Here is a 19,489-nt window from a genome sequence, read left to right on the forward strand (position 1 = left end):
GCATACCCTAAGAGGTGAAGCATGGTGGAATACATCCTAATACCTTCTATATCTGTGACTCTGTCATTTCACATGTGAGCAAGTGAATGGTTAGGGTTAGAATTCGTGAGTCACAGTGACTACCTCTCAATCCATGCAGATATCACTCTGCTGTTTGTTGTTACAAAGAAGTCATCTGAGGCCTGCCTGCTTTACAGAAAATTTCTAGATAGCCTAATTTCTATCTAGGTCCCTATACAGAATAAAATTTAAATTAATTTATCAAAATTTGTATGCTTATACACTTGCTTTATTTTGTTCATTTATCCCTAAAACATGATAAGGTTTTGTCCTATCTGAAAACTAGAGCTTTTATGATCTGGAAAAAGTTTTCTTCTAGCATGTGTTTAAATATTATATCTGTTCTATTTATCTGTATATTTTTTCATTCAGGTTTATCATACTTCCATAAGCTGAGATTCCACTTTATACACGCTATATACATTACCTTCTCTTTAATCGTATTTTTATCTCTTAGTCCTCTTCCTTGGCATTTATCAGTAAATTTCTCAAGCTCTTCCAACATATTTAATTTTTTGTGTCAATTCAGCACTTTAGTGTTGTTAATACTGCTATAAAGTGTACTCTGCCATTGTTAGTCTCTTTACTTTATTTCTCTACCTCTGCCAAGTCATCTTTCACCACATATTTTATAGACTTCATGTTTCTTTAATTTAATTGAAGGTAAAACAAGGTGATGGTTTCCAAATTGATTTGTTTCCATTATTAAAGGTTTAAAAAATTTTATATATAATTTTATGTAAAGTTATATATAATTATATATAAAGGTTAAAAATTTATATATATATTTTATATATATAAAATTTATATTTTATATAAAAAATAATTTATGTATTTTATATATTTTTTTATATATAATTTATATATATTTATATATTTTGTATATAAAATTTGTATATTTGTATATTTTTATATATAAAATTGTATATATAAAAAGGTTAAAAATTTATATATATATTTTATACACAAAAATCTTATATATAAATTATATAGATAAAAATTATATATAAAAAATTATATATAATTTATATATATAATTTTATACATATAAAAATTTTGTTACTTTATAACATATAGTATATATACCTATATAAAATTTAGATATTATATAATATATAATTATATATTAATAATATATTGATACATATTATCTTAATATATTATATTATATTATTAATATAATAGCAATATATTATATAATATATCTATATTATTAATAATTATATATTAATATATTATACATACTAATTATAGATATAAAATAACATATATACATTGTACATTTTTTATACATATGCTCTTATTTGCCCTCTTGAGTCCTGTTTTCTCCTTTTAAATTTTGGGATATTTTCATAGGTCCTATATTGTTGTTGTTTTTAATTTGCTTTTTTTTTTTCAATAAAGAAAGGTCTGTCTTGGTATTTGTCCCAAATCAGTGTGGGTGGTGTCTCCATGGGTACCTTCACAGTTTACCTAAATACTCTCAGATTTGTCCTCTCTCATCTCATAAGCTGGAGAGCTGGTTGTTCTAAATTTAGCATTAAAAGTCAGGATACCAGCAACTGGAGGGTTCTTTGTAATTATTCAAGAAGCTCTACCAGGGGGCAGGTTCTGTTTATTCTTTTTCCTTCAGTCTGCTATTTTCTTCACCTCAGGACCACAACATAGCTCTATCTAGCATCCCTCCTAGCACTACTGCCCCAGGCAATCACTATAGAGGACCTCTACACCTGAGATACCATGCCTGGGAGCAGCCCGACACAGCCAGACTTTATGCTTGCCATGAGCATGCCTGCCCTGCTTGGAAACCTTCTGATGTGTGTTTGTTGAACTGAAGAGGTTTCAAGAATGGGGTGGCTATGGCTGGGCATAGTGGCTCACTCCTGTAATCCCAACACTTTGGGAGGCCAAGGCGGGCAGATCAAGAGTTCGAGACCAGCCTGACTAACGTGGTGAAACCTCATCCCTACTAAAACTACAACAATTAGCTGGGCGTGGTGGCACTCGCCTGTAATCTCAGCTACTCAGGAGGCTGAGGCAGGAGAATCGCTTGAACTTGGGAGGTGGAGGTTTCAGTGAGCCGAGATTGCACCGCTGTACTCCAGCCTGGGTGACAGAGCAAGACTCCATCTCAAGAAAAAAGAATAGGGTGGCTTCTTCCACAGGCCACTGTCGCCACCACTGTTGACTCTCCAGAATCAATGCGTGTTAGCATTTTTCTACCAGATGGTCCTCTGCTCATTTCCTGTACCATGACAGTGTTTTCTTAGGAAAAAGGTTTACAACTTCCCCATCGTGTTTTTCTCCGATCTAGTCCTATCTCTAGTAGACCAAGCAGAATTTAGTCAAACCATTGTGGCTTAGTTGGTTTGTAGCTGGTGCACCACTCTCATTAGTTTTATTCAGTCTTTCTTTGGCCACTTCTACAGATTCATTTTATTCCTGTCCTCACATCAGCGTTGTTCCCACAAACTTCCTTCTAAATGCTTGGTATCCACCACTCTGTCTTTCACAATGATTGTCACATGGCAGGCCTCTAAACAATTGTAATAAGCGACTTCCCAAACACGTTCTATGATCCTTTGGCCTGGTTTCCCTTTATAGGTTCAACGTCACCTTTCCAAACTCTTTGACAACATGGCCAAGATGCGATTCCAGCTAGATGCCAGTGGGAAACCAACCAAGACAAGCCTTGGCATGTACAGCAAAGAAGAAGAGTATGTGGCTTTCAGTGAGCCCTGTGACTGCAGCGGGCAGGTAACACGATAGCCCTTTTCCCTCCTTCTGCTTTTCTCTCTCAAATACCTTCATTCAAATATGATCAGCATCAACTCTAGGAGGGCCTTTCTGGCCTTGGTCCAGAGCTGCTGTCGGTGCCCTCCAAGAGCCAGCTTCTTTGACTTGAACTGACGTTGGGGCAGCAGCTGGTGCCCTACTTTCCTCTTTCGGGGAAGGACACATGTCAACATTCATATCTTTTCCTTAACCAAAGACCTGTGCAGAGGGAAATGAAATGCACATAAACAACTACCCAAGTCAATGAGAAAAGGATTTTAAAATGATTAGTGGCACCAGGAGACATCAACATGGCAACCCCTAGAGCATCCTGCGGGGGAATCTGGGACACTGACACCCTCCCTGGGAGAAAAATGTCCTTTATTGAAACCAACTGCTTTCCTGAGATGTCCCCTCTCTGCACAAATGTGCCTCAGTGTCACTTCCTCCCACAGCCTTCCCCTTGGAGAACCAACTACCACCCTGCTCCAGAAACTGCTTCCTCCAAATCTCCGTGTCCAATACAAGGGACACAAGCCATGGGACCATTTTCCCCTTAAGTATCCTTCCCATCCATTAGCACCACTGCTAAAGTATAAGCTTCTGAAATAATCCAGCAAAGCATTGCCCCTGGGGATTCTCATCTAGTGCCAAATAACACCTGGAGTAAGGATATTTTACAGAGTTCCACCCTTATCACCTGTATCTAAGAAAGCAATTCTAGTGCCAGAAAATAATCGCTTCTCAGTTATATGAGGGTGGCCCTGGGGTTTCATTCACAATGTGTTCTTTCCGTAGACCCAGAAAGCATTTAGTTGGGGAATACAATCCTGGTTTGTACTTCATACTCAGGGGGGACAAGGTCATAAGAAGCCACTGACTTATTTACACCCAGCTCAACCCAGATTTCTGTTTCCTTGTATGAGCTCTGGGTGACAGCCTCCACCCCCTTAACCTGCTACTCTGTCCTGCATATTCCAAATGCACACATCAGCCTGCTGTTAATTATGTCTGGGTCTCACTTATCACCATCCCGGATTATGTAAACAGCACATCCCTCTGCACCTTCTGGCAGCCACTTGGGACTGTATACAATGTCTGGACTCCCCTTCCTTCACTCCCTCAGACTGAGTGGAAGAAAATATGTAGGACTAATCAAAACTTCTTTTTTTTTGAGATAGAGTCTTGCACTGTTGCCCAGGCTGGAGTGCAGTGGCGTGATCTCGGCTCACTGCAAGCTCTGCCTCCCGGGTTCACGCCGTTCTCCTGCCTCAGCCTCCCAAGTAGCTGGGACTACAGGCACCCGCCACCACACCGGCCTAATTTTTTGTGTTTTTAGTAGAGACGGGGTTTCACCATGTTAGCCAGGCTGGTCTCAATCTCCTGATCTCATGATCCTCCCACCTCGGCCTCCCAAAGTGCTGGCATTACAGGCGTGAGCCACCACGCCCAGCCTCAAAACTTAGGCACCCAGTTTCTAACCCGAGTTGTTCTTTCAGGTGGAAATATGGCTGAACCATGTCCTCGGTCACATGAAGGCCACTGTGAGGCATGAGATGACAGAAGGTGTAACTGCCTATGAAGAAAAGCCGAGGGAGCAGTGGCTCTTTGACTACCCAGCTCAGGTATTCTCCTAACGGGACCCCCATCCTGCACAGGACTGTCTTCCTCCACAGCCTCCTGCAGCCTTCAGCAGCTGGTAGACATCAGGCTGGCTGCGTGCTTCACAGCCAAGGGGGCTTGAATCCCAGACCACTGTGAGGGCTCAGCAGGTGGGAGCAGGGGGATTGACAACCATGGCCTAAGTCAACCCTGACCTTGGGAAATCAAGGGTGATCTCTTTTTGCCTTCATTGGCTATAGAAGGGAGAAAATGTCAACAGTTCAACTCTTTGAGCCAGCCTACTTTCTGTGCGCCAAGCTCTGTGCTAAGCACAGGACACACCAGCAGGGAACAAGACAATGAAACCTGTCTTGCTGGAGTTTACAGGCTCGTGTGGAACTGAATTACTGACACATATGACTGGTGGTTTGTTTGTTTCTTTGTTTGTTTTAGACGGAGTCTTGCTCTGTCGCACAGGCTGGAGTGCAGTGGCGTGATGTCAGCTCACTGCAACCTCCGCCTCCCGAGTTCAAGCACTCTCCTGCCTCAGCCTCCCAGGTAGCTGGGACTACAGGCATGCACCACCACGCCCGGCTAATTTTTTTTTGTATTTTTGGTAGAGATGGGGTTTCACCATGCTGGCCAGGCTGGTCTCAAACTCCTGTCCTCAAGTAATCCACTGGCCTCGGCCTCCCAAAGTGCTGGGATTGTAGACATGAGCCTCCGCGCCCGGCGATGGCTGGTGTTTTAATAGCGGGGGCTCAGGGTACTCTGGGAGCATACAGCTAGTTCATGAGGTCTGGGGACATGCCCTAAGCGTATGGTATGAAAGCTGAGATGTGAAGCAGGAGTTAGCAAGCTAAAAATGGGAGCAAAGAGCAACCAAGTAGGAGGAAGAGCCCTGGCTCAGAAGCCGGGGTGAGCATGCTGTGTCTGAGCCAGAGTAAGTGGAGGAGGAGCAAAGGCTGCAGGTGGATTCTGGAAGCCAGTTCCTATAGACCATGTGAGAGAGTCTGCCTTGATTCTGAGATAGATCCGAATTCTTTATAGGTTTCTCAGGAGCATAATAAGAGAGAATAACAGACCAAAAAGAAATGTTTAAAGTAACTCTGGCTACAGTATGCCGCTCCTCCTTCCCTCAGTTAACGGTATAGTAGTAGTGTTGCTCTGTTTGGGGGTTGCAGACATTTAGTAGTCATCAAAGTCATAGAGTAGATAACATTGCCCTTGGAAAGTATGTAGAATGAGAAGAGGGCAGAACAAATTCTTGAGCATCATTCAGAGCCGGAGGAGGAGGAAGGAGGAAACAGCAAAGCAGAATGAGAAATGGTCTTTTGGGAACAGAAGGAAAACCGGGAAACAGTAATCATGGAAACAAAGCAAGAAATTGTTGGTAGCAGGTGAGAGGTCGGAAATATCAAACACTTCTAAGAGATCAAGCAAAATAAAGAGGATGAAGAAGGTTCATGGATAAACTTGGTGAGGCCATTTCACGGGAGTGGTAGGGAAGAGGCCACACTGCAGGGGCTGAGGAGTGGGAAAAGGTAGAAAGTATTCACAGTGGCCGGGCGCGGTGGCTCACGCCTGTAATCCCAGCACTTTGAGAGGCCGAGGCAGGTGGATCACGGGGTCGGGAGATCGAGACCATCCTGGCTAACATGGTGAAACCCCATCTCTACTAAAAAATACAAAAAATTAGCCGAATGTGGTGGCGGGCACCTGTAGTCCCAGCTACTCGTGAGGCTGAGGCAGGAGAATGGTATGAACCCGGGAGGCGGAGCTTGCAGTGAGCCAAGATCACACCACTGCACTCCAGCCTGGACAACAGAGTGAGACTCCGTCTCAAAAAAAAAGAAAAGATAAAAAAGAAAGTGTTCACAGTGAACGTGGATAGCAGGGAGAAACTTAGCTGTGAAGAAAGGAGAAAGGAGTCCGCACTGCAGAGAAGAAGAGGTGTTTATTAACAGTAGGGTTGGATCATCCTCTCGATTTGTCCCAGTAAGGCTGCCAATGAGGAGGAGCTTCTTTAACAAAATCTAATGGGACATAAACTCAAAGGGAAAAAAATGGATGAACAGAAATGGTGCTGTTTACTACAACAAGATTCTCCATTGCACAAAGGGAATGGTTCCCATCAGGCTTCCTTGTTTACCTGTATCAGAATTTTGAGACAAGAGAATGTGTCGCCTCCCCCTATTGCAGTAAATGTCATCTAGCGTGGTGTCCCCCAAACCAAATGATACTGCAGATGAGCAATGTATCTAAATTCGCCACCATGAATAATCGAAGTTATGCACGTTCTATACAAAGCTTTCCAGCAAATGGAAGAAATATGTATTTCAATTGCTTTTTCTATTTATTTATTTTTAATCTCCGAAAATGCAAATCATATCAACCACATTGAATTTCAGTATCTTTCATCTTGGCATTTAAAAATAGGCACTTTGACGTTTTAAAATATCTTTAAAATGTAGTGAAAGTATGGTAGAAGAGCAAACGTGTGCCATAGATGATCAGCAGTGACTCACTAAATTCGATTGTCAGACCACAGAGGAGCAGAGCAAAGAGTGTGTGACATTGGGATGCCTGGGCAACATATTGTTGTCTTCCCAAGCTTGGGAAAGTTGCTACTCTAGGAAGTAAAAGACTGTATCATCCACGTCACAATTTTTAGAAGCCACCGGCCTTGATCAGAGTCAATCTTGGGTTATTCTCAACCAAATGATACATTTTTCAAGAGCGGAAAGTGCTTTCCCACCTGTGCTGTAACAACTTCACACCTTCAAGGGTTTAGAGCATATGGTTCACTTAGTCAGTGCTGGTGGAAGAGAGAGGCATAGGGCTCATGTCACCCACACAATTACATCCTGAGCCCTTGCTGTGTGATGAGTGGGTTGGTTGGAAACAGCCATGGTAACAGCTTTACTAAGCAACTCTTGCTGCCACAGGTGGCCCTGACCTGTACTCAGATCTGGTGGACAACAGAAGTGGGCATGGCATTTGCCAGGCTGGAAGAAGGCTATGAGAGTGCCATGAAGGACTATTACAAGAAGCAAGTGGCTCAGCTCAAAACCCTCATCACCATGCTGATTGGCCAGCTCTCCAAGGGAGACCGGCAGAAGATTATGACCATCTGCACCATCGATGTGCATGCCCGGGATGTGGTAGCCAAGATGATTGCTCAGAAGGTGGGTCCCAAACATCCAGGGGTGCCCACTTTTGTGTCCAGCTACACTGAGAACAGCTTGCATACGACCAAAATATGGGGGCCCCAGGGTCTGTACAGCACTGACCAGACAGCTGGGAGAGAATCACAGTGGCTGCTCCTACTTTTTTTTTTTTTTTTTTTTTTTTGAGAGGGAGTTTCACTCTTGTTGCCCAGGCTGGAGTGCAATGGCTCAATCTCGGCTCACTGCAACCTCCGCCTCTTGGGTTCAAGTGATTCTCCTGCCTCAGTCTCCCAAGTAGCTAGGATTATAGGCTTGTGCCACCACGCCCAGCTAACTTTGTATTTTTAGTAGAGACGGGGCTTCTCCATGTTGGTCAGGTTGGTCTCAAACTCCTGACCTCAGGTGATCCACCTCCCTTGGTCTCCCAAAGGGCTGGGATAGAACCCTGTAATCACAGCAGCTTGTGCTTTCTATATGTGGTGGCCATAGCATGATGCACACTTTAGCAGCAGTCAACAGCCAAGGCATCAGTCCTCTATGTGTCCTGTGGCCAAGGGATCCCCTGCTTCCTATGATTTACGCACCTACTCTACCACTCTCTCTTTAGGTAGACAATGCCCAGGCTTTCCTGTGGCTGTCTCAGCTGCGCCATCGTTGGGATGACGAGGTCCAACACTGCTTTGCCAACATCTGTGATGCCCAGTTTCTGTATTCCTATGAGTACCTGGGAAACACACCTCGCCTGGTGATCACACCTTTGACTGACAGGTGAGCACTGGTGTCAACCACTGACAGCCTTACTGCTGTCTGGTTCAGGCCAGCCAGTGGACATCTAGGGTCAAAGTCCCAGTCACTTGCTATTTGTCCATAGAGCTACAGGGAAAGGGCCTGACTCAACACAGCTGGTTTAAAGTGAAACTGAAAGGATGTAGGGCAGGGCCTTTCTTGGAACAAATCCCAGAGCAAATCAATGAGTCATGACTTTTTGAGGAATTACTAAGCGGTCATATATACCCAAGTTCTAACACCAGCCCTAACATATACCAGCTGTTTGATTATGAAAAATATTGACCTAAGTTTTGGTTTCCTCATTGTGAAATGGAAGTGGTAACTCACAAATTCCATGATTATTGTAAGGATTAAAGACAGTAATGTTGGGAGGGAGAGTAGGAGGGAGATGAAGAAAGGTAGGTTAACAGATACAAACATACAATTGGATCAAAGTATAAGTTCTGTCATCCAACAGCAGAATAGCATGACCATAGCTAGCAACAGTGTATTGTATATTTGGAAGTAGCTAGAAGAGAGAACTTCAGTTATTCCCAATACATAAAAATGATAAATACTCAAGATGATGGATAACTCAAATACCCTGACTTGATCATTACATTCTATGCATGTAACAAAATATCACATATACCCCATAAATATGTAAAATATGTATCAATTTAAAAAGCATACTGGTAACCCCCTCACCTCCATTTACAAAACACAAAGAGGTATTTCTTTCTATATTCATTGAAGTTAAAAAATATACCTTAGAATGTTAAACTGCACAAAGATTATGATAACTCTCTAAAACTATTCTCTTGACAATGTCATAATGCAATTTAATTAAGAACTCTTAAGTGAATAATGTATTTTGCTTTCCAGTCATATTTATAAAAATAAATATGGTTCATTAAAACAAGCACATAAAAAGATAGTAATACTCCTAAGGAGGTTAGTTTATAAGTGCTCAGTAATCAATCCCTATTATTATTTTCTTGTCAATCAGTTGATCAATTAACTGGCACATTTATTCAGTACCTCTTACTCTGGGAATGCAAAGAAATAAGCAAGGTAGTTCCAACCATTCAGGAGCTCGCATTTTTTTTTTTTTAAGAAAGACATCATTTCCATCACTTACATTAATTCACACATGAATGAATTCACGCCAGACACCGAACAAGTCACTGGGAATACTAAGATGACTAAAACATTTTCTGCCCTTAAACTCTAGTTCTAATGAAGGAAATAAGACATATGTGGATAAAAATTTAAATATCACCAAGGGAAAAAGTACAAGACCATAGTATAAAATAAGGTACAAGGCCATATGCAACAAATTTCCAAGCAGGTGACTCAGCAGAAAGCCCTTTGAGCACAGAGGCCTCCACTCACAGTAGGAGGAAAAGAACTGGAAAGGCTTCGCGGAAGAGATAGTATTTGACCTGGAGCTTGAAGGATGTATTGGATTCCAGTAGGATTTCAATAGGTTATGAGATTACTGTTGGGGTGTCCATGAAATTGTATAAAAATCTGTTCACGAGTCACTTTTTCTATTAAGAGGATTTACAGCATTCCTTAATTATTAAAATGCTATGCGTCCCCCAAAGTTAAGGAGCTACTGATAAATATTGTTGGAAAATGGCATATTGTGGGCAAAGTCATGAACCTGGGAAAACTCAAGATATGTTCCTGGAAGAGGGAGTTCAGACTTTGGGGGAGGTAGTCAGCCATAAAGGAGTCAGAATATAGAGCATGAAGAATATATTCTTTATCCAGAAAGTAGTGATAAACTATTGAGAAATTTCATCAGAGTGTGAAATCTGTACTTTATGAACACTCATCTGACAGCACAACACAGGTAAAGGAGAGCGAGGGCAGAACAATAAGTCATGGTGCGTGGGAGAAATGATATTTTAATTCCGCTGAGATTTCTGTAAATTCCACTGGGAGTTCATACCCTTTCCTTCTAATTCCATTGAACATTAAATCTCCTCTTCTCCAAAAGACGTTGTATGTCTGAATAACTGGTTCACTGAGATGAATGACTTGTAGGTAATGAAGAGATTGTCAGAAATTGTGAGTTACAGTTAAAATGGCCAGATAGAATCTGCCATTTTTTAACTTCTCTCTTTTCCTCTTCTCAGTGATATCACTTGTATTTTAGTCAAATCCTCAGATATATTTCCAAGTATTTGATAAGTATTTCCAATTCAGTTAAATTTCAGTCACTGGGTTCATGGAATGAATGGGACATGGAAAATCCAAAGCAAGTACTTGAAAATCCCAACGTGATTCATAGCTCAGCACCTCATAGCTGAAGCATCGTGGTCAAGATGTTTCCTCTGCTCCTCTGTTTTTCATTTCTTTAATTCATTGTTCTCCCCAGTCTGGAAGGGGAGAGGAGAGTCCCACTCAAACTGCTTCCCTCTTACTCTGTAGCTCTTTTTTGTGGTGTCCCCTAGAGGGCACATCACTGTCTCCAGTGGGTCCCGACTGTGCATGGACTAAAATGTGAACTCTGCATGGGACTTGGTAGTTCCCATCAGCCACCCTGATGGCTCGCTCCCTACACTCCAACTACATGGCCTCCTTTCTGTTCCTTGATCACCTGGAGTTCATTCCACCTCAGCACCTGCACACACTTGCTTCCCTTTGCCTGGAATGCCATTCTCAAGGCCATCTGTTCCACTGGTAGCTTCTCATGCTTTTGTTCTGCTCTCTGTTCTCAGAGGCCTTCCCTGACCACTGTTTCTAAAAGGCAACCTCTCTCTCTCACAGACACACACACACACAGAAAGATATATATGTGTGTATATAAAGAGAGAGAGAGAGAGATGTGTGTGTATCTAAAGAGAGAGAGAGAGAAAGATATATATGTGTATATAAGGAGAGAGATATATATGTGTGTGTGTATATATATAAAGAGAGAGAGAAAGATATATATATGTGTGTGTGTGTGTGTATATGAAGAGAGAGAGAGCGCAAGCGCAGGTAACCCTGACAGAGCCTCTGTTGATCTTGACGTTTCCCCCTTTCTGAAATGACCTGGCTTGCCTCCTTGTTGTTGGCATTCCCCTTTGGAAAGTAAACCTCTAGCAATGAAGAACCTTTGTCTATCGTGTTTGCTGTTATGTCCCCAGCCCCTAGTAGGTGTTGAATTAACAATCGTCAAATGAATGAATGACATTTAAATATTGAGGATCACAAGAATAGACAGAATCAAGCAAGGGAAGTTAACTTAGGGGCAAGGTCTGTCCAGGACTCTGTCTGTGTCTTGGCTCCCAAAGAAGAAGAAACAGCTACTCTGTGTTTTGCTCTTAGCTGGGAATCCATCTTCCTCCCTACCCCAGCTTAAGACAAATGCAAATAGCATCTTTCCAGAGGGAGAGGTCTATCTCTCAGTAGCTAGATGGTAAAGGAAGCAGCAACTGGGGTTGGGGGTCGGGGGGTGGAGTCTTACAGGTGTTACTTGGGCCGATTAGTTGGAGGAGCTCATCCTGTCTGGGTTAAAGGAAAAGTGGTTCCCACCTTTTCATTCAGACTGGACCCCTCTAGTATCTGTCTTCAGGGCCATTCTCAGTCATTAGCAGGAAGGAGGTCCTGTACAGCCGTCTTCCCTACTGCAATGAATTTTTCTTCCTGTCTTGGAATATGAGCTAATAGTTTGGGAGTTTACACCACTTGGGACAGAATAATGAAGGCATTATGTATTTGGGCAATTTGATAAATCTATCCCCCACTGTAGACTATATGTTCCAAGATAACATTGACCTTCAATTTTTCTGTACTCCCAGGACCTAGCACTGTGTCTGGCACACAAAGGGCATTCAAGAAATACTCCTTGAGTGAATGCAATGAAATGATTCCTGAGCCTCTAGATATGTGCCAGGTCTTCAGAATATTTCCATCCTTTCCACCGACATATCAGACATCATTCCAAGTGATAAAAAGTACAAGATTTTTCTTTTCCCTGGGCTTTCGCTCTTGCCCAGGAATTGAAGATAATTACCACTTTTGGATTTAGACGTCTCTAGTACACTAGTGCTGAATACCTTATAGAGGGAAAGGGTAAAGTTTCGACGATGCATTATTTCTGAAATAGGGATTTATGGCCTCTACTGTGAAACGATGCAAATAAGAACTTGAAAGGAAGGTTAGCTAAAATAAGGGTGAATACTATACAGACCTGCACCTTGTTTGCGCATTCGTTGCTTTTCTGACAAAGTAGTATGTAGCTGAATATGTATATGGCAAATTCCATTTTCTCATTGACTTCCATTATTATCTCAAGAAATGTTTTTTGCACAGAAAAAAATTGGCCTCAACATAGAAAATCACATTTTAAAAAGCATTCAGCTTTTACTGGTGTGTAGCCTAAGTACATTTAATTCTCTCCTGCCAGAAGAATTAATCAAATGGACAATTGATCCATACAACCTTTGCACATTCATTAAAAGCACACCCGTTTTACAGTACATCCAAATGATTATGCCTGTTTCTTTGGAATTTCTCATTGCCTGGATGGGACTTGAATATATAAATAGGTGCAATGGTTCAGCCCTTGTCACAGGACTTCGGCACCACACTAAGTTGAAGAACTAAATGGAAATGTTTTTTCAGGCTGAACAAAAGCAATTCTCATAAGTCGTTTCTCGACCTTTGGATGATCTCCTCCTGCTTTGCTCCCCTTCCTTCACCTTCACATACAAATGCCCCTTTCTGCCCTGTGCTGTGTTAAGTACTGTTTTAATCAACTGCTTATCAATGTTGAGTACCCCTTAATTTCTCAGGAACTCCTGCAAGTAGGTGAAATATAATTGATGCAAGAGTCTTTCAAGGTGATTTTCTGGGCAAGGACACACCCAGCAAAAGTCGTACGCTTTCTCTTGAAGTTTTTCTCTGATGGTTTTACTGGAGAAAATTTGGAAAGTTTAGTATTCTGTACGAAAGAAAATAAAAGTCACCCAGAAATAGCCATTGTTAATATGTAGTTTGTTTCATTCTACATGTAGAATGTTGAAAAATGAAACTGAAATCATATGCTATATATTAAACATCATAGATTGTCTTATTTAACATCATACTATGCATATTCTCTATTTTTCTAAAACACTTTAATGGCTGAATTATAGTCTATTTATAAGTATCCCATAATTTATGTAACATAACCATATTATGGGTTATTTAGGTTACATCTAAGCTTTCACTATTAAAAATAAAGCTGTACGAACTCACTTATATGTAAAATTTTAAGCAAAAATATCTTCTTATTTCCTTATGATAGATTCCAAGAAGCAGAATAATTAGATGACACACACTTTCAAATCGTTCATGAAAAAAATGTTATTCCTACTCTCACTAATAGTTTATTAAAGTATTAATTGCACAACACCCTGACCAGCATTAAGTGTTACTGTTACTTTTTTTAAATTACTTTTATTATTCAAAATTGTATCAAGTTTGGATTTGGATGTCATTAATTACTCATAGGTTGAACATTTTTATGTGTTTATTAGCTGTTAGATTTTCTTCTCCTGTTAATTATTTATTATTGTCATTGCCCATTTTTCTCTGGGATATTCTTTTATCACTCTTATGGTTAGAAAATCCATGTTTGTTTCAAGATCAATTTAATATTCCCCTATATTTCATTCTAGTCTAGCTTATTTTAATTTTTCCTTTAACCTGTTTTAATTATTTAGGAAATCTTTTGATTACCGAGTAAAGTGAGTCAAAACATTTTTGTGAAAACATTTTCAGTTACCAGTGATAGAAGTGACCAAAAAAAGACTTATCTCATACATCTGGAAAATGAGTCCAGCTTGCTGCAGTATAACCAGCTCTGGGACCTAAACTAGGAGATTTCAGGGTTTAAACTCTCTCATATGTTATGACTTTATGTCTTCTGAATGTTGACTTCTTTCTTGCATAGACTGGAAGGATGGTCTCTATGCCTATGCCTTTATCACTTCTGACTCAGGAGGAAAAGAGACCCTCTCTTGCCCAGCATGTATAACAAATTCCTTGAGGGAGGTCTCCGATTGGTCCTATTTGGGTCTTGTGCCCATCTCTGAGCCAGTCACTGCAGCCAATGAGATTGAGTATTTTGCCCATCCTGAGCCTTGTCCCCCAGCCCCAAGGATAGGAAAGGTATGATTGACAGCCCATCAGAATACAAGCTGTGGAGGAGAGATGGCTCTCCAAAGGGTGATATTCTGGGCAAAGAAATCCCACAGGAATGACAGTGGGGAGTATATAATGTTATTTCTTTTGTTTTCAAAGTGACTAGTGGGCTTAATGTTTTTTGGTGAGTAACCAGTTCTTCTTAATGATTTATGATGTTTGCTCTACCATGTTTGAAGTTCTAAGCTCATCAATCTACCTCAAAACTATGTATTCTGTTCCATCAGTCTATCAGTCCCTCTCTGTACCACAGTATTTAAAGATGTTTGCTTTATCCTGAGTTGTAATATTTGTAGGGTAAAGCTCTGCATCATCTACCTTCATTTCCACTTTCTTTTTTTTTTTTTAGCACTTCTGTTTCTTCTTTCAAATGACAAATTCCAAAATATAAACCACTGGGGTTTTTGATTGGTGTGCCTTAATACTTTCAACTTCATTTGGAAGAAACAGCCATCTTTATAATGTGTGGTATATTTCTGTTTATTCATATGTGCAGTCATGTTTTTTGGAAAAGTTTGTCTTTATATTTTGGTTATTTCTTAATGTGATCTCTGGGTCTTTTTAAAGTTGTTGTTGCTATAGAAGATTTTGTTTCATTATTATTATATTTAAAACAACTTTATTTCCCTGTTCTTTAAAAATATATATAATAAAAACAAAATCTCCTATCCACAATGCAATACCACCGTACTCCTGCAAGAATGGCCATAATCAAAAAATCAAAAAACAGTAGATGTTGGCTACAGATGGATACAGTGAACAGGGAACACTGCTAGTGGGAATGTAAACTTGTATGGCTGCTATGCAAAACAGTGTGGAGATTCCTTAAAGAACTAAGAGTAGAACTACCATGCGATCCAGCAGTCCTGCTACTGGGTATCTACCCAGAGGAGTAGAAGTCATTATTCGAAAAAGATACTTGCCCATGTATGTTTATAGCAGCACAATTCACAATTGAAAAATCGTGGAACCAACCCAAATGCCCATCAATCAATGAGTGGATAAAGAAACTGTAGTATATACATACAATGGAATACTACTCGGCCATAAAAAGGAATGAATTAACTGCATTTGCAATAACCTGGATGAGACTGGAGACTATTATTCTAAGTGGAGTAACTCAGGAATGGAAAACCAAACATCGCATGTTCTCACTGATATGTGGGAACTAAGCTATGAGGACACAAAGGCATAAGAATGATACAATGGACTTTGGGGGAAGGGTGGGAGGGGGACGAGGGATAAAAGATAACATCTATGGTGCAGTGTATATGCTTGGGTGATGGGTGCACCAGGATCTCACAAATAACTATGAAAGAACTTACTCATGTAACCAAATACCACATGTACCCCAATAACTTATGGAAAAATTAAAAAATAAAAAACAACTATATTAAGGTATATTTTACATATCAAAAACTTATTCATCTTAAGTGTACAGTTCAATGATTTTTAGTGACTTTATTCAGTGCAGCCATTACTGTAAGTCAGCTTTAGAACATGTCAATCCCCTCACAATAAAATCCTTCTTGATCATTTACAGTTAATTATCATCCACCAGGAAACCATGCCTAGCCCTAGAAGCCACTCATCTACTTTCTGTCTCTTTAACATTGCTTATTCTGGGCATTTCATATAAACAGAATCTTACAATAGATAGTTGCATATGCTAGGCTTTTTTCACTACACATAATTTTTTTTTATTATTATACTTTAAGTTTCGGGGTACATGTGCAGAACTTGCAGGTTTGTTACATAGGTATACACATGCCATGGTGGTTTGCGGCACCCATCAGTCCATCATCAACATTAGGTATTTCTCTTAATGCTATCCCTCTGCTAGCTCCCCACCCTCGGACAGGCCCCGGTATGTGATGTTCCCCTCCCTGTGTCCATGTGTTCTCATTGTTCAACTCAACACAGGGTGTGTGTCTGTAGTTGGTTGTTTTTTAATTCCTGAATAATATTCCATTTTATAGATATACCACAGGCATGTATCCATTCAACTGATGGATACTTAGATGATTTTCAGTTGAGGCTGTTATAAATAATACCGCTCTGAACGTTTGTGTACAAGTCTTTGTGTGGACATGTTTTCATTGCTCTTAGGTGAATACTAGGAGGAAAATTCTTATGGTACTTTTATGTTTAACTTTTTGAGAAACTGATAAGCTGTTTTCTAAAGTGGCTGCACCATTTTACATTTACCCCAACAACATATGAGGATTCCCATTTCTCCACATCCTTGACAATATTTGTTATTGTCTGTTTTGTTTCTTTATAGCCATTCTGGTGACTGTTAAGTAATATGACATTTGGATTTTAATTTGCATGTTTCTAATGAATAATGATGTTGAGCAAGTTTTCACATGCTTATTAGCCATTCATACATCTTCTTGGGTGTAATAATTGCCCATATCTTTTCTCTGTTGTTTGGTCTGTCTGTCTTCTTATTGAGTTTGAGAATTCTTTGTATATTCTGGATATATTGCATATGTGTTTGCAGATACTTTATCCCAGTCTGTTGCTCATCATTTTCTTGCTGTTGTTGTTAAAAAGCTTCAAGAAAAAAAATAGGTTATTTTTTTAAAAAAAACTTTTATTTTAGGTTTTGGGGTACATATGAAGGTTTGTTACATCAGTAAACTCATGTCATGGGGGTTTGTGGTACAGATTATTTCAACACCCAGGTATTAAGCCCGGTGCCCAATAGTTATCTTTTCTGCTGCTCTCCCTCCCTCACCCTCCCCGCCAAGTAGACCCTAGTATCTGTTGTTTCCTTCTTTGTGTTCATAAGTTCTTATCATTTAGCTCCCACTTACAAGTGTGAACATGTGGTATTTGGTTCCTGCAATAGTTTGCTAAGGATGATAGACTCCAGCTCCATCCATGTTCCTGCAAAAGATATGATCTCTTTCTTTTTTATGGCTGCATAATATTCTGTGGTATATATGTACCGTATTTTCTTTATCATATCTGTCATTAATGGGCATTTAGGTTGATTCCATGTCTTTGCTATTGTGAGTAGTGCTGCAATGAACATACACGTATGCATGTGTCTTTCCGGAAGAATGATTTAATGTTGCTCTGGGTATATACCCAGTAATGGGATGGCTGGGTCAAATGGTAGTCCTGCTTTTAGCTCTTTGAGGAATCGCCATACTGCTTTCCACAATGATGAGCTAATTTACACTCCCACCAAGAGTGTATAAGTGTTCCCTTTTCTCCTCAACCTCGCCAGCTTAATGGTGTCTTTTGAAATGCAAAAGTTTTTAATTTTGATGAGGTTCAACTTATGAATTTTTATTTTATGGACCATGCACTTGGTGTTTTATTTAAGAAATCTTTGCCTAACTTCATTTTATCTTTAACTTTCTTTTCACTTGTGTACAGGGAAAAAAAAATGACTTACAATATATTTATCTTCCATTCTACTCATTTACTACCCTGTATTACAGATTCTAAAAGTTTTACTCTTGATTTTCTTGGGTTTTCTAAATCACTCCTAGAATTTCTAATCATATCTGAGACAGACAAATAATGAGAAGTGTAATTATAACTACTCAAGTTTAGTTACTAGGCATGCTATAATTTTTGCTAGAGAGATGATATGGGTAGCATTGCTCTCAGTTCTGTCACATTTTGAGAAAGACATTTACCAATTAGCATAGGCAAAGAAAAAGATAGCATTGGATGATGAAGAATCTCATAACCAGTTGGTATAAGGAATAGATCCTAGAATTGGGGGCATTTATGCCAAGAACAAAAAATTTTCAAAGTTTTAATATTAAAGTGTTGTAAAAGGAACTGATTTGTTTTAGGTTAGTGCAAAGGAAATTTCTATTAATGCAATTTCTCACGTTGAGCTTGAAACCTATTGAAAGCTCTGGGTTTTTTTCACATGGATTTTCATCTATCCATATCTTCCCCAGTCTGCATGTATCCACGTGGTTGGAAGATTACTTTACATTTGTCCCTCTTAAATTGGATTTTGTTGGGTCTGTCCCATCATTTTTCATCATTAACATTATTTAGAAATTTGTTCTATCATCTATCTAGTAATTATTTCTTAATTCAAGTTATGAGTAAAGACATTAAACATCAGTGAGCTGAGTATGCCTCGGGGCCTCCCTGAAGGTAGATACCGTTGCATTCATGGTCATTCCTCAGTTATGGTTATTGAACCATGTGGTAGACAGAATTCTAAAAATGATCTATAAGGACCCTCACCCTTCCATAATCCCTTCCTTTTTGAGTGTGAGTAAAAACTGTGACTATGATGGTATTATTCCCATGGTTGTGTTTTGTTATATGGCAAAGGGAAATTATTTTGGTAGACCTAATATAATTATACGAGCCCTTAAAAACAGAGCTTTCTCCTGGCTCCTCAGTCAGCAGAAGGGAAAGTCAGATTTGAGGCATGAGAAGAATTTGACATGCCATAGCTGGTTTTGAAGGTGACAGGGGCCGTGTGCAAGGTGGTAGAACAGCCTCTAGGAACGGAGAGATCCCCTGGCCAACAGGGACCTCAGAAGTGAATTCTGCCAAGAACCTGAATGAGCTTGGAAGCAGACTCTTCCCCAAAGCCACCACATAATAGTCCAGCCCAGCAGACACCTTGAGTCTGGCCTTGTGAGACCTCGGCAGAGAACCCACCTGGACTTCTGGCCCACAGAACTGTGAGATAACAAGGGGAGGTTGTTTTAAGGCACTGAGTACGTGGTAATTTGTTACACAGCAATAGAAAATTAATACAAGCCAAGTATGACTCCACCTACTCTACTCTAAGATTATCTGGACCACTTTTCTGTGATAAGCACAGGCTATTCATAGCTGAAATCAAGATATAGCAGCTTTGATATTTTCTTTATCTTCCAGTTGAATATCTGTATCAAAAAAAGAATTTATTGCCTCAAAAATAATACCTT

The 19,489-nt window shown here is 40.0% G+C and overlaps 1 protein-coding gene across 1 annotated transcript in view; it reads left to right on the top strand.

The window, feature by feature from the left end:
* DNAH9 (dynein axonemal heavy chain 9) overlaps positions 1-19,489 on the top strand; it is a 376,944-nt gene that overhangs the window by 97,262 nt on the left and 260,193 nt on the right. The window contains exons 23-26 of the mRNA XM_015118601.3: positions 2,665-2,817; positions 4,335-4,460; positions 7,386-7,625; positions 8,215-8,375. Of these exons, the coding sequence (XP_014974087.3) occupies positions 2,665-2,817; positions 4,335-4,460; positions 7,386-7,625; positions 8,215-8,375 (680 nt within the window). The remainder of the gene's footprint in view (positions 1-2,664; positions 2,818-4,334; positions 4,461-7,385; positions 7,626-8,214; positions 8,376-19,489) is intronic.

This window comes from Macaca mulatta, chromosome 16 (assembly GCF_049350105.2).
Source record: "Macaca mulatta isolate MMU2019108-1 chromosome 16, T2T-MMU8v2.0, whole genome shotgun sequence".
NCBI lineage: Eukaryota > Metazoa > Chordata > Mammalia > Primates > Cercopithecidae > Macaca > Macaca mulatta.